Source organism: Boleophthalmus pectinirostris, unplaced genomic scaffold (genome assembly GCF_026225935.1).
Source record: "Boleophthalmus pectinirostris isolate CB_2022bp ecotype Guang Dong unplaced genomic scaffold, ASM2622593v1 HiC_scaffold_6, whole genome shotgun sequence".
Taxonomy (NCBI): Eukaryota; Metazoa; Chordata; class Actinopteri; order Gobiiformes; family Gobiidae; genus Boleophthalmus; species Boleophthalmus pectinirostris.
In genome coordinates, this window is record NW_026571447.1 from 27292359 (window position 1) to 27306608 (window position 14250).

Genomic DNA, 14250 nt, shown 5'->3' on the forward strand with positions numbered 1-14250 from the left:
CAGTTGTTTAAAGTGACAGTAGCGGGTGTTAGTCTTCATGAGTCCAATGGCAGAGGGGAAAAATCTGTTCTTGGGGCGGGAGGCTCTGGCCCGAATGGACCGTAGCCTCCTGCCCAAGGGAAGTGGTCTCAAATATTTCATGTCTAGGGCGAGAAGAAGAAGAAGTACAGGTCCCAAAGAGATGGGAGGCCAATCACCTTCTTGGATTTGACATTAAATAGAGCTACCTTGCATTTATTCAATTACAGTTTTACTTTAATTTCTCAAAAAACAGGCATTCTGACTGTGAGCTGTTTGCTTCTCCACAGATCTGACCCGTCTGGTTTTATTTCCATAAAAAGGTTTAAGGCCATACTGTGATACATTCCAGAGAAAGTAATATCATTTCCATTTGATGGAGGCATCACCAGAAAAGTTACACAATGCACCTCTAAGGGAGTCACCACTAGGCTGTGCGCTTGTACTTTGTTTTCACGATGAGACTGCTGTTACCGTATTTTTTATACACAGTACGCTTTCCTCCCAGACTAAATTATTGTATCAATATGTAGGGGAGAGACATAATAGGTACATACTGATTAACAGAAAATCTATTTTCATCGAGAAATGGTACGCTAAAGGAATATGGGCTGTAGCTCACTTCTTGGATGATGAAGGACTTATTTTACAACGTTCTGATTTCTGTCAGAAATTTCAAATTCAGTGTACCAAAAGAAAATATAATCAAGTTATAAAAGCTATTCCATTACAGATTAGAACTATGGCTAGGCAGGATATGGTGTACTCTACTGTACCACCGTACAATACACCACCGTACTGAAGGGGTTGAATTTTGTGATTCAAAGTGCAATAACACATTTTTGAGATGTTCCTTCAACGATTCCTTTCCCAAGCCAGTTAAAAGAGATTATATTCTTAAAAGGAACTTTGAAAAGAAAGATATTAAAATAATTTGAACTAAATATCTTTACTTTCCAGTTCCACCTAAAGTAAAGGAGATACAATTTATAATTTTGAATAAAATTTATCCAACCAATGAATTCCTAAAACAAAAATTCTAATTCGAGACGGGTAAATGTGTGTTCTGTGACACAGGGGAAGAAGACTTGGAACATCTTTTCTTTTCATGTAATTTGGTACAACAATTTTGGTTTGATTTTCCTTCATTGCTTCAGTCTAGGGAAATTCAATTTGCGCCTCTAACCATAAAAGAAATTATATTTGGTGTATTAAGAGAAGATAAAAGGAAGGAATTTGGAATTAATAATTTATTAATCTTAGGTAAATTTTTTATTCACAGATGTTGATGTTTTAAGGTAAAACCAAATAGTACTTTAGGAATTTTTGTTGACTCATTGAACCTCATTGAAAAAAGAGAAGCCGGGTTTCTTGTATCCTTTTTGAATGATGTCAAGTTGTTCCTTTGATTACATGCTTTAGAATTTGCCCCCATATTTCGTTCATGAATGTATTTTTGTTTTTCTTCACAACTGTGATTTACTACTACTACTACTACTACTACTACTACTACTACTACTACTAATAATAATAATAATAATAATAATAATTATTATTATTATTATTATTATTATTATAAATAAATAAATAAATAAAGATGCAGGGGAGAGCGATATTGTTATAAATATTTCCTGTAGATATTATAGGTTTTAATAGCTTTTTTGTTTTGGACCTGTTTTATTGTTTGAACATATTGCTGAATTTTGTTATTATACTGATGACCATCTGGTTTGTTTTGAGTCCATTTTGTTTTATGTATATGATACTTGGCCAGCATGAGAGTCTGAATGAGGAAACAGAGATCATTGGGGATGTTGAAAAAGAAAAGGACGACACTTTCCTGGAGACTGATCACGTGTCTGGTTTTAGATTGGATGAGTTGTTATATGTGGGTCCAGATGTTTCTACTGTTCGTACAATGGTAAAACAGGTGAGTGATTGTTTCTGTTTCGCTGTGACAGAAGTCACAGTTGTAATCTATCTCTAATTTGAATCTTTCTAAAGATTCTCTTCTCTCTGCCCTTACTCCGTACACACAACCATTGCTCTTAATCTAATCTTTCAACTAGGGCCGGGCACGTTTAAGTTTGACATCTTTTCTTTACACTTTTTTCTGACCCGGCCCGGCTCCGGCCCAGCTCTGGCCGCGGGCTCCGGCTCTGGCTGGACCAGCAGTGCGCTATGAGCAGAGCTTATTTCTTTAGTTCAGTGCTGCAGGGGGAGTCACTTACCCAGATACCACTGGAAGAAAAAATGTGATTGGTCCATTTCCATTCCATTATATTAACCCTTTGATTCCTAAGAAATATCAGTCCAAGTTTAAAACAATGATCTAGAAATTATTACTAGTGTAGTGTTTATTACTCACTGCATAAAAAATATTCAAAAAATATATTAGTAGTACGAAAGTCCATTCAGTATTTTTTCTTGAGTCTTCACTGAATACCTTGAAGGCTCTGAGGATTCCCCTGTGAAAGAAATGCTTCTTTGCACAACAAATGTATGGCTCTTTCATTTACATTTCCAATAAGTGCGCTATACTGTTATACTCTTATACTTTTTAATTCATTAATTGATTTTGCGTATAACATCCAATTAATTGCGATTAATCACGATTAATCACTCGAAGTCATGCAATTAATTTATTTATTTATTTTTTTTTGCCCAGCCCTACTATCAACATCTTGGTCAATATTTGCCATCTGCAAGTTTATTGCACCAAATATGTTAAAATGTTCTGTTAACTATCAGTACTGTTCTGAGCAACTGGAGCACATTGTTTTGTTTGTTTACTTTACACTTGAATTTACGCTAGTGGTGACCATTACCTTTTGGTGCGTTGTTGGTTTGCACTAGATAATATGTTAAATACATTTTTATTTTATAATATTTTATTATTATTATTGTACACGTCTTGGACTGCAGATAAGTAATTATAATTAATAATTATTATATTAGATTACTAATTATAATTAGTAATTATTGTATTCAATTACTAATTAGCACTCTTCTTTCTGCCCTTACTCCATAAGATCCCATGAGTCAACTGTCGTCTTTATTGGAATTCATCAAAATAAATGTGCTGGCTGCCACTAATTCCACAATAAAAATAAAAATAAAATTTAAAACCCAACCAAATAAAACACAAACGCTGTGTCCTGCTCTCCAGACCCCATATGGCCCTTCATACATCACTAAACACAACGCAGGGTCCTGAGGATGGGTGTGCTGAGACAACTGGGACCACATATAGACAGAGTCAGTCCGTGACAGTTAAACACTTTTAAGTAAAAATACACATACAAAAATACTAGAGTACTAGTTACTTTTCAGATAGATCAGCCACATTTTGGATTATCTTTTTATATAAGTTGAACAGTTTAAAGCTGAATTTAGTTGTTTCAAACCACAATCTGCATATTCTCAGCACAGTATCTTGTGTCCTATTTAGCCAGACAATCACAATACTGTGCTGGTAATTGTATTTGTAGGTATAGAAACGGGCAGAGGCAGTTGTGGATGGAGACTTGTGCTGTACTCAGTACTCATATGAATTTAAATATAACTAATTCCAATAACATGGCTAGAATTATGCTCAACAAGTACAAATACAGGTTTAAAAATCTACTCAAAAAATATAATTACCTAAAAAATCTGCTCAGTTACAGTAACATGAGTATTTACTTTTCATCCCTGCAAAAAATGTATCACTATTATTGGTGACTAACATAATAAAATCTAAAGTCTAAAAGCCTTCAAATTTAAGAAGAAAATTACAATGTTTTAAAAGACAAACCTTGACTAATAAATATTAAGTGGAGTCTGCTAAAAATAAAACAACAATTGCAGGTCTATTCCTCTTCTGTCCATTTTCTTAATATTGGGGCACCAATACATGACCTAAAAAGAACAAACACAGATTAAACACATATTAAATAGGCTCAATAGGCGCTCATTATTTATTTGATCTTTTATATACCTCTGGTTGATCAATGAGTAAATTTAAGGTAAATGTATTGTGCACTTGTAAAAATTCTGGTGTAAGGATTGCCACCTTGGAAATGTTACGGTTTTGCTTTGCATGTTTCATAGTTTGGCCTTAAATGCATCTGTCTCCATGGAGACAAAGAGGTGGTGCCTCCATAGTCTATGGAAAAATGTTCAGCAGTTTCCTGTCGCCACTAGAAAAGTTACAAAGTGCACCAAATAAGCTCGTGTGAGGGTGATAAATCCCCCTCTAGAGCTTTGGAGCCCATTCTCACCTTCTGTGTGTTTTTTGTAATAAATGACTCCAGCAATAAGAAAGGCCAGTCCCAGCAGCAGCCCTGCAGTCCCAACTATCAGCTTGTTTCTTCTCGACTCTGGAAAGTTCTCTGTGCCAAAAATACAGAAACATTATGAAAGCTCAGAAGAGAGTTTAAAAGACTGAAGCCGGGACTTATCCTACCCAGTGGGTAGAGCTGAGGAGTGGAGAGGCTGGCATGCTCCACCATGCAGGAGATCTGGTCTGCTGCTGTAGGTGTGTACTCCAGGTAGGAGTGCTTCTGGTAAAGCCAGTTTCCATTGGACATCTCATCAGTGAACGTCACACCAGACGTCACCTCCTCCCCGTTCCTCAGCCATGTCAGAGTGAGGGCTTTGGGATAGAAACTATAGGCGCTGCACACCAGCATGCCAGGTTGGTGACTGCTTCCTGCTTTAGTGGAGAACACTCGGACTTGAGGCTCTTGTACTATAAAATTCAAAAGGTCATGGAAATATGTGGAAGTGTGGAACATTATTATTCATGTTGGTTGCTATGATATTTTAGATCACATGTCTGAAATACTAAAAAGGGGCTAAACAGCTTTCTGGACTCCCCTCAGGTCCAGAATTGATTTCTTGTTATCAGCCGTCCCATTCCTAGCTGTCCCATACAAAAGTGTTCAGAGGAACATTTGTACTTCACACCAGGCTGAACTCAAAGTGTGCATAACGCAAAATTCATCTCTTTTTTTTTTTTCGATATTTCAACCCCTTCTGTAAACACCCAGCCCTTTTTTAGTGTCCATCTAAATCCTCCAGGCTCACGTACATCACATATATATTTTCTATAATTTGGCCTTTAACACCAAAGTTCAAGGTTCACTGTCCTCATACCAACCCTCATGTCCGAAACATGGTCACCCATTCAAGTGAGTGGGCTGAGCTCAATGGCGCTTTTCTCTAGATTGGCCTTTGGCAGTTAAGTACATCCATGGGTACGTCCAGTGGCTCTCCTGCACACTGAACATGTGCACTTCTCTCACTCAGGCACACGAGAATGTCTGTGAAGAGCGCAGTCGCATCTAAAATTGACACAAAATCTGACTGTTTGGAAGATGTAGTTTGTTTTTACATTATGCTCTATGGAAAAAACACATCCTGCGTAGGAGGGATTTTTTGCAGTACCAAAGAGTGGCCACTAATAGAAAGAGGAAATGAAAGATTGAACTCTTGGGTCTGGTCAGAAGATGGCCTATGTATTTCACATCTAAAGCTGAGTGTGGGTTTTGAGGGATGACCAGAGTTCTGTGAATTTCCACTCCCATGTCTATGAACCATTAACTCAGTTTTACACAAATAAAAATATTCACATTTACAAATCAATATGCAAACAATAGTGACAATATTCACAGCATGTTCAATTTACATCGTTCCTCTTATTTAGCTGAGAGTGTTCAAACAAACAGCTTTGTGTTTGTGTTTTATTTGTATCTTGGTCATGGCATGTTTATCTGGATTTTTTTCAGGCAATAGCATATATATATATATATATATATATATATATATATAATGTGTTTCTCACCTTCCATGGTGGTTGGTCTCTCTCACCCTCATCCTGCTCGGGTCCTGGCCTGGGAGCCTGAGAGTTCTGCGCAGTATCTTTGCTGTTCCCAGTACTGCACTTTTCTGGACTGAGATGTCCGTTGTTTTTGCGGTATCTGTTGTAGCCACTCTTCCAGTTTGGCGGTTACGGCCCCAAGTGCTCTGATCACCACAGGCACCACTGATGCCTTCACTTTCCTGGCTTTCTCCAGCTCCTCCTTGAGCCCCTGGTATTTCTCTAGTTTCTCGTGTTCCTTTTTCCTGATATTACCATCGCTTGGTATTGCGATGTCCACCACCACGGCTCTGCTCTGTTTCTTATCCACCACCACTATGTCTGGTTGGTTCGCCATCACCATCCTGTCAGTCTGTATCTGGAAGTCCCACAGGATCTTGGCTCGGTCATTCTCCACAACCTTTGGAGGTGTTTCCCACCTTGATCCTGGGGTCTCCAGCCCGTACTCTGTACAGATGTTTCTGTACATTATGCCCGCCACTTGGTTATGTCGCTCCATGTATGCTTTCCCTGCCAGCATCTTACACCCTGCAGTTATGTGCTGGAATGTCTCAGGAGCCTCTTTGCACAGTCTACACCGTGGGTCTTGTCTGGTGTGGTAGATCTGGGCAGCCAGGATGAGAGCCTCCATGCTGTCCTTCAGACCAGCCCTCTCAAGCCATTGGTAGGATTTCTTGATATCAGCCACTTCAGTCAAGTTCCCGTGATATGCCCCATGTAGGGGCTTGTCCTGCCAAGATGGTCCCTCCAGCACCTCTTCCTCTGGACCCCACTGTCTGAGACATTCTCTGAGCACCTCATCTGCCGGGGCCTTGTCCTTGATGTACTCAAGGAGCTTGGATGTTTCATCCTGGACAGTGGTTCCCACACTCACTAGTCCTCGGCCTCCTTCCGGCCTGCGTACAGTCTCAGGGTGCTGGATTTGGGATGGAACCCTCCATGCATGGTCAGGAGCTTTCATGTCTTAACATCTGTGGTTTGTATCTCCTCCTTTGGCCAGCTTATGATTCCTGCAGGGTATCTGATCACTGGCAGGGCGTAGCTGTTGATTGCCTGCACCTTGTTCTTGCCATTGAGCTGGCTTCTTAGGACATGTCTCACTCTTTGCAGGTATTTGGCCGTAGCCACTTTCCTTGTTGCCTCTTCGAGGTTGCCATTTGCTTGTGGGATACCAAGGTACTTGTAACTGTCCTCAGCATCTGCTATTGTTCCCTCTGGGAGTGAGACCCTCTATGTGGACTACTTTCCAAACAACCAGTAAGTGTCCATCAAATGTGGCATATACTGAGGAGACTCACTGTCCCCACTGCTGTTCTGCATAGGTCTGAACCCCCTCAGCCAAATCATCGACCGCACTGGCTACAGATACCAACTCAGAAACGGGGCCACCATCAGTCACTTCCTCTACGTGGATGACATCAAGCTGTACGCTAAGTGCGAGCGAGACATCGACTCACTGATCCACACCACAAGGATCTACAGCACAGACACTGGAATGTCATTCAAGCTTGAGAAATGTAGCAGAATGGTGACAAAGAGAGGGAAGGTAGTCCACACAGAGGGGGCCACACTCCCAGAGGGAACAATAGCAGATGTTGAGGACATTTACAAGTACCTTGGTATCCCTGGCTGCTCAGGAGCAGGCCCTGGGCATGTGAGCAATAGAGGCCCAGATCTACCACACCAGACAAGACCCACGGTGTAGACTGTGCAAAGAGGCTCCTGAGACAGTCCAGCACATAACTGCAGGGTGTAAGATGCTGGCAGGGAAAGCATACATGGAGCGACATAACCAAGTGGCGGACATACTGTACAGAAACATCTGTGCAGAGTACGGGCTGGAGACCCCAGGATCAAGGTGGGAAACACCTCCAAAGGTTGTGGAGAACGCCCGAGCCAAGATCCTGTGGGACTTCCAGATACAGACTGACAGGATGGTGATGGCGAACCAACCAGACATAGTGGTGGTGGATAAGAAACAGAGCAGAGCCGTGGTGGTGGACATCGCAATACCAAGCGATGGTAATATCAGGAAAAAGGAACACGAGAAACTAGAGAAATCCCAGGGGCTCAAGGAGGAGCTGAAGAAAACCTGGAAAGTGAAGGCATCACTGTGGTGATCGGAGCACTCGGGGCTGTAACCCCCAAACTGGAAGAGTGGCTACAACAGATACCGCAAAAACAACGGACATGTCACTCCAGAAAAGTGCAGTACTGGGAACAGCAAAGATACTGCGCAGAACTCTCAGGCCTCTGGTAGAGGATGAGGGTGAGAGAGACCAACCACCGTGGAAGGTGAGAAACACATTTATTTTATTTTTTTACACTGGTTTTCACATCATTCAGGTTAAAAGGACTACCTATTGAATCTTATCTTTCTTCAGCATCGGATGGTTATTGTATATTTACCACACTTTATATATCCTCTACCAAAGAAAACATGTATTTCATGTATTTATGTATTTCGAACTCTGTAAAATTACCTGATAATGGAAGATACTTTAATCCTTTAGATGCCATTTGTGTGCTGCATTCTTGTATATGTCTTTCAATATCCTCAAACACGCTCTTATAGTACTTTTGGATAAATGTATCCACTAGTTTTGCTTCATCTGTGTAGCCGATAAATTTCCACTCTGTACTGTTGAATGATAAAAAGAGCTGCTTGTTGTAGTATAATTTGAAAATAAACACAACATCACTGCCATCTTCTCCACTATACAAACAGCTCCAAACACCATAACCATAATTGACACCTGAAAGACAAGAATATGATTAGAGTTTCTATTGATCATCTTATGTTTGTGTAATTTAAAGTCTCACCCTCACCCACATGCTTGCAAACACACATGCCCTCACACAAACACACACACACACGCACACACACTCACGCTCAAACTCAGACACACATGCACTCACACACACTCAGACGCACATGCACTCATACACACATGCACGCACACACACACACACACACACACACACACATAGACAAACAGGCACACTCACACACACACACACGCTCACACTCAGATGCACATGCACTCACACACACACACCACACACACAAACACACAACCACACACACACAGGTACAGATAAATGAGGCTGAGTAGAGATAAACCAACTCATGAAGAATCATCAGAGAATCTCTCTGCATCAGGAGCAGAGAGCCATCTGCCCACTGCTCCCAGTGGTGTACGTATAAATAAATAAATAAATAAATATATGTATATGAGAGAGATAGATAGATAGATAGATATATACACAAACTAGAATATAAAATAGCTAAATAGTAGGCCTAAAATTCTACAAGCTGCAGCAGTGTATTACAGTTTTAACTCTGCATGCCATGGTACTCTAGACTCCGTTGTGTTAAAATTGTAATGCACGGCTCCTCCTTGTTTAATTCTTTCTATTTTTGTTATCATCTTGCTTTCAAAATCAGTATTTAGTATTAAGTCTTTTTCTAATATTGTGCAACAGCTTATTGCCTTCACAAGAATAAAACTGTCATGTTATCATGATCATCAACACTTTCTGTTTTAACAAGAAACCTTTTTGAGTTTTTGATAAAAATTCAGTTTTTATGAGGCCAAACACTTGCATGCCACTAACAGCATGAGAGTGTTTTAAATGCACAAATTTTTAAAAGATATATAAAGTATAAAAGATCATAAAACAGGATTCATTTTATGTCTTTAAAAAGGTTTAACCTCATAAAAACAAAAACTTTTTTATTCAAGTGAGTGCAGTACATTTCCCTATGTTTTGTCTCTAACCACGAAATGAAAGCTTACGGGATAAAACATACAAGGCTTTAAACGGATCACTGGGACAAATTGCCATCTATAAAGCCATTAATGGTTGGTCTATAAGTGGGAAAAAGTCATAATTATTTTATATCTTAAAATAGGATTAACTTCACTCATCAAACAGAAACTTTTTTATTCAACTGAGTACAAAATGCTTCTTATTAAGATGCCATATCAAAGGTTCAAAGATCATTTTTATGTTCTTATAGGCTAGTTAACTCACCTGTTGTGTGGTTGAAGATAAACAGAGCAAAACATGTTAGTAAACTTACTCCTGTCTTCATTGTGTCCAAAGAGAAAAAAAAAGTATACTTAATGAACAGGAGAATGCAACAATAAAAGTGTGAAGGTGTGATAGTGAAGAAGAGGACCTGACAAGACGAGACTGACGAGACTGACGTGACATCTTAAGTTACTGAAAGGTGATATGTTGTAATAGCATGCTTTACATTCTTTAAAGGCCCTGTCACACCTTGACGTACCAGAATTTCCCTAAAACACTGGCATACGCTGAACCATCGATGTTTTTTTTTCTATTTTGGGCGTGTACACAGCGTATTTATAACGAGTTGGACGTATACATAACGTATTAGTAACTTATATAGAACTTTTTTATAACTTATAGATAACTTATACCAACTAATTGTGGTACACCTAAAAATGTGTCACCACATTTAATAATTGTTATGGTAGCTATCATTATCATTATTATTGTTATTGATAATAATTTCTAATAATTAAGAGGATATATTTCCTTTTTTTTTGCATAAATTCGTTGTACTGTGTGGATGTTGGGGAGTTGGGAGAAATTCGCGGGCGGAACCTTTGACGCTTGTCGCGCGTTCCCCCCCCCCGGGTGTTTGTGGCGGACCCATCCCCCGGTCCCCCTTAAACATATCTGGGAAGGAAACGCAACTGTGGCAGTCATTGTTTTCCTAAGACTCTCTCTCTATTCCACAGATTAATTCTTTTTGTTGTCGTGTCCGCACCTGGGACCGGTAACAAACTGTGGGGGCTCGTCCGGGATCTCTCCTCTTCAGTCGTTGAGGACAGATCCAGTGATACCAGAACCGCGACACAACCATGACCAGAGCACTGCTACAGCCAAGCCAGCCAGTGGGCGTCCAGGAGGGAGATTAAGGATCTTCGCCTCAACGGGGAACCGCACTGTGGCAAGGAAAGTGCAGCATACTCTAGCCGCTAAAGAACTATCAGACAACCACCAAATATACAGACATGTCGACACAAAGAAAGGAATTGGTCTGGAGCATCCGAGGACGTTTGTTTACACTCTCCAGTCAGGACCTCCTTGAGTTAGCTAAGAACGTTGCAGTAGAAAGCAAAGACACTGTGCAGCTCCGTGCAGATGATAAAGAGGGTTGCATGGACTATGTCACTTCCTACTTGCAGTCAAATACACTGTTACAACTTGAAGATGAGGGCTTGAGCCAGTTGTTAGTGCTGAATGATCTGATAAGCCAAATTACCCAGGCAAGGGATGCCGTTGTACTAATGACTGATGAAACTGAAGTACGTACCATGCCCAGTCCACATCCCTCCAACATCTTGTCAGGTCCACAATCACCTGATGGTCCACCCGATATACCACTTCATGTGAACACAGATACAGAAACACAGTCAGTAGAGGAGCTGAGGAGAGCGTATGAGAGCCTGGGTGAGAGGCTAAGACTATGTGAAACAGTTGCGACACAGCCACCTGCCATGCCAAGCCATCCAGGCCGCTCACAACCACGTCCACAAGTTAGTCCAGAGAGGATAGTCGCCCTCAGGGACCTTTCCTATTTGTCCCGCAGAGAATTCAAAGTGTTTGGTGGACAGATTGGAGACAATAATTCAGAAATCAGTTACAACAGTCTCACCAAGCAGATCAATGAAGGGGTCAAAGAGGGATTTGCGGAAGCTGAAATTGTGAGAGGTGTGCTGAGGATCGTCAAGGCTGGCACCTTCAGGGACATGTTAATGCTCAAAGATGACCTGTCTCTCCATGAACTTCAGGGTTTCCTCAGGTCCCATCTTGGTGAAAAGGCCACAACTGAGATGTTCCAGGAGCTGATGTGTGCTAGACAAACAGAACAAGAATCACCTCAGCAGTTTCTATATCGCATGATTGGACTCAAACAGAAGCTGATTTTTCAGTCAAAACAGGCCAACACAGACATCTCCTATGACCCAAGAACAGTCCAGGAGGTTTTCCTGCACACAATCTATCAAGGCCTGGGAGCTAAGTATGCAGACCTGCGACGAAGACTAAGACCCCTCACCTCAAGCAGTAGTGTCACTGATGAAGAGATTCTTGCCGAGGTCACAAAGATTATCAGCGATGAAAATGAACATCAGAGAAGGTTAGGCCAAGCTGCCCGCCAAAAGGCTGTACCAGCTCAAAGCGCAGTGATTGAAACAAAAGACAAGGAAGCCAAAGGACAGCAAACTTCACCAACCATCAAAGAACTTGCAGCCCAAGTAGAAACTTTAACTAACATGGTGGTTAGTTTAATGGAACAAAAAGCAACAAAACCTCACCACCCTTCATCACAACCACCCACTGACCAAACTCGAACAAACCCTCCCAAACCTCCTCAAAAGAGAACGTTTCTTTGTCCAAAGTGCGCTGAAGCAGAACTTGCAGGACTGTAGTCATTGCTTCATGTGTGGTGAGCCAGGCCACAGAGCAGTGGGATGCCTAAAGCGGACAAGGATTCAGGGAAACTGGGATCGGTCTCTGTCGAGGGACAGCCAGCGGCCGATACCGAGTCACAGTCCCAGCCAGTAAAGCCTTCCTCCACCCTGTCCACTGTGCCACGCCCCAGACATCATAGTATGCGAGACAAGAGAAAAGAATGTGTTTCCTCCTGCCAGAGCTCTACCTCTACAACCTGCCAAGTTCCCCTAGTTGGTAAGAAAAGTCTGCTGAAGTGCTTGATTGGTGGCTACCCAGTGACAGTGTTATTCGACTCAGGTTCACAAGTGAGCATAGTCGACAGGCAGTGGGTCAAGAGGTTTATCCCCACCTACCAAGTGAGACCACTCCACGAGCTGCTGAATGATGAACTTGAGGTTTATGCAGTTAACGGCCAAGCAGTTCCTTACGATGGGTGGGTGGAGCTCACAGTCACCCTGGCTGGTCACGAAGATCCCAACCTCACAGTACAAGCTCCATTCCTAGTCAGTAAGCTCTCTCTCCCACAACCACTAGTAGGAGCTAATGTGCTTGGAGCCATTATCCAAAGGCAGAAGTCAGATGAGGAGGCCGATGCCACACTGTACAGTCTGTTACGCAGAGCTTTTGGAATGGATGAAGAACAGGTAGTGGCCATAGTGAACTTTATACAGGTGCCACAAAGAGTTTATTGTGACCCCGCCACGGTGAGGATCGGAAAAGACAATGTGCCTATTCCTGCTGGCAAAGCAGTTCAAGTGTGGTGCCGGGTACCCCAAAATTTCGACGTCTCTGACCCCCTTGTCCTGTATGAACCAAACGAGAACATTGCTTTAAGACATTTGAGTGTAGGAGAGGGACTCCTAGAGATTAACAACCCCCGAAGACCATTCGTTAAGATTCCCATCTCCAACCACTCCAAGCATGAAGTAATCCTGCCAAAGAGGACAACCCTTGGCACCATTCAGCATGTTGTGAAAATTATTGAGACAGACGCACCAGAGCCAACTCAGTCCAGACAGACCTCAGTTACTGCAGTTGAGGTAAACAAAGTCACCTCCCCTCAAGATTCAGCCACCAAGTCCTGGTTACCCCCTGTCGACCTTAATCATTTGAGCCCAGACCAGCGGAGGTCAGTTGAAAAAGTGCTGATCGAAGAGTGTGAGGCATTCTCCCGCGACAGTACCGACATCGGCTGCATTCCTTCACTACAAATGGAAATCAGACTCAAAGATGACACACCAGTCCAGAGGGCCTATGCTTCCATACCAAAGCCCCTTTACAGGGAAGTAAAGGAGTATATTCAAGAGCTAATTGTTAAAGGATGGATTGTCAAGTCACAGTTCGCCCTATGCCGCCCCTGTCATCTGCGTGAGGAAGAAGGACGGATCTTTACGTCTGTGTATTGATTACCGGCTTTTAAATAACAAGACTGTACCTGATCGACATCCGCTTCCCCGGATCCAGGACCTCACAGACTCCCTCGGGGGGTACAGCTGGTTTTCAATCCTGGACCAGGGTAAAGCCTACCATCAAGGCTTCATTGCAGAAGGCTCAAGGTACCTGACAGCATTTACAACTCCATGGGGCCTTTACGAATGGGTGAGGATACCCTTTGGGCTGTCAAATGCTCCAGCAGCTTTTCAACGGAGCATGGAGGAGATGCTCGACACGCTCCGTGATGAGTGCTGTATTCCTTACCTTGATGATGTGCTGTGTTTCTCCAAGTCATTCGATGGACATGTCCAAGTGCTGCAGAAAGTTCTCCAAGCCTTGCAACGCCATGGTGTGAAATTGAAGCCTGAGAAGTGTGAACTGTTCCGCAAAGAAGTACGGTATGTCGGCCGTTTGGTGTCTGCAGATGGAGTGAAGGTTGA

The 14250-nt window shown here is 42.1% G+C and overlaps 1 protein-coding gene across 1 annotated transcript; it reads right to left on the bottom strand.

The window, feature by feature from the left end:
• Nucleotides 1-2554: 2554 nt before the first annotated feature.
• Nucleotides 2555-10066, bottom strand: LOC110171550 (class II histocompatibility antigen, B-L beta chain-like). Its single transcript, XM_020937276.2, has 5 exons — nt 9920-10066; nt 8365-8637; nt 4466-4750; nt 4281-4391; nt 2555-3918 (listed from the first exon to the last, which is right to left on the bottom strand). The coding sequence occupies exons 1-5, from the start codon at nt 9978-9980 to the stop codon at nt 3893-3895; spliced, it is 756 nt and encodes a 251-aa protein (XP_020792935.2). The 5' UTR covers nt 9981-10066; the 3' UTR covers nt 2555-3892.
• Between the last annotated feature and the right edge of the window lie 4184 nt (nt 10067-14250).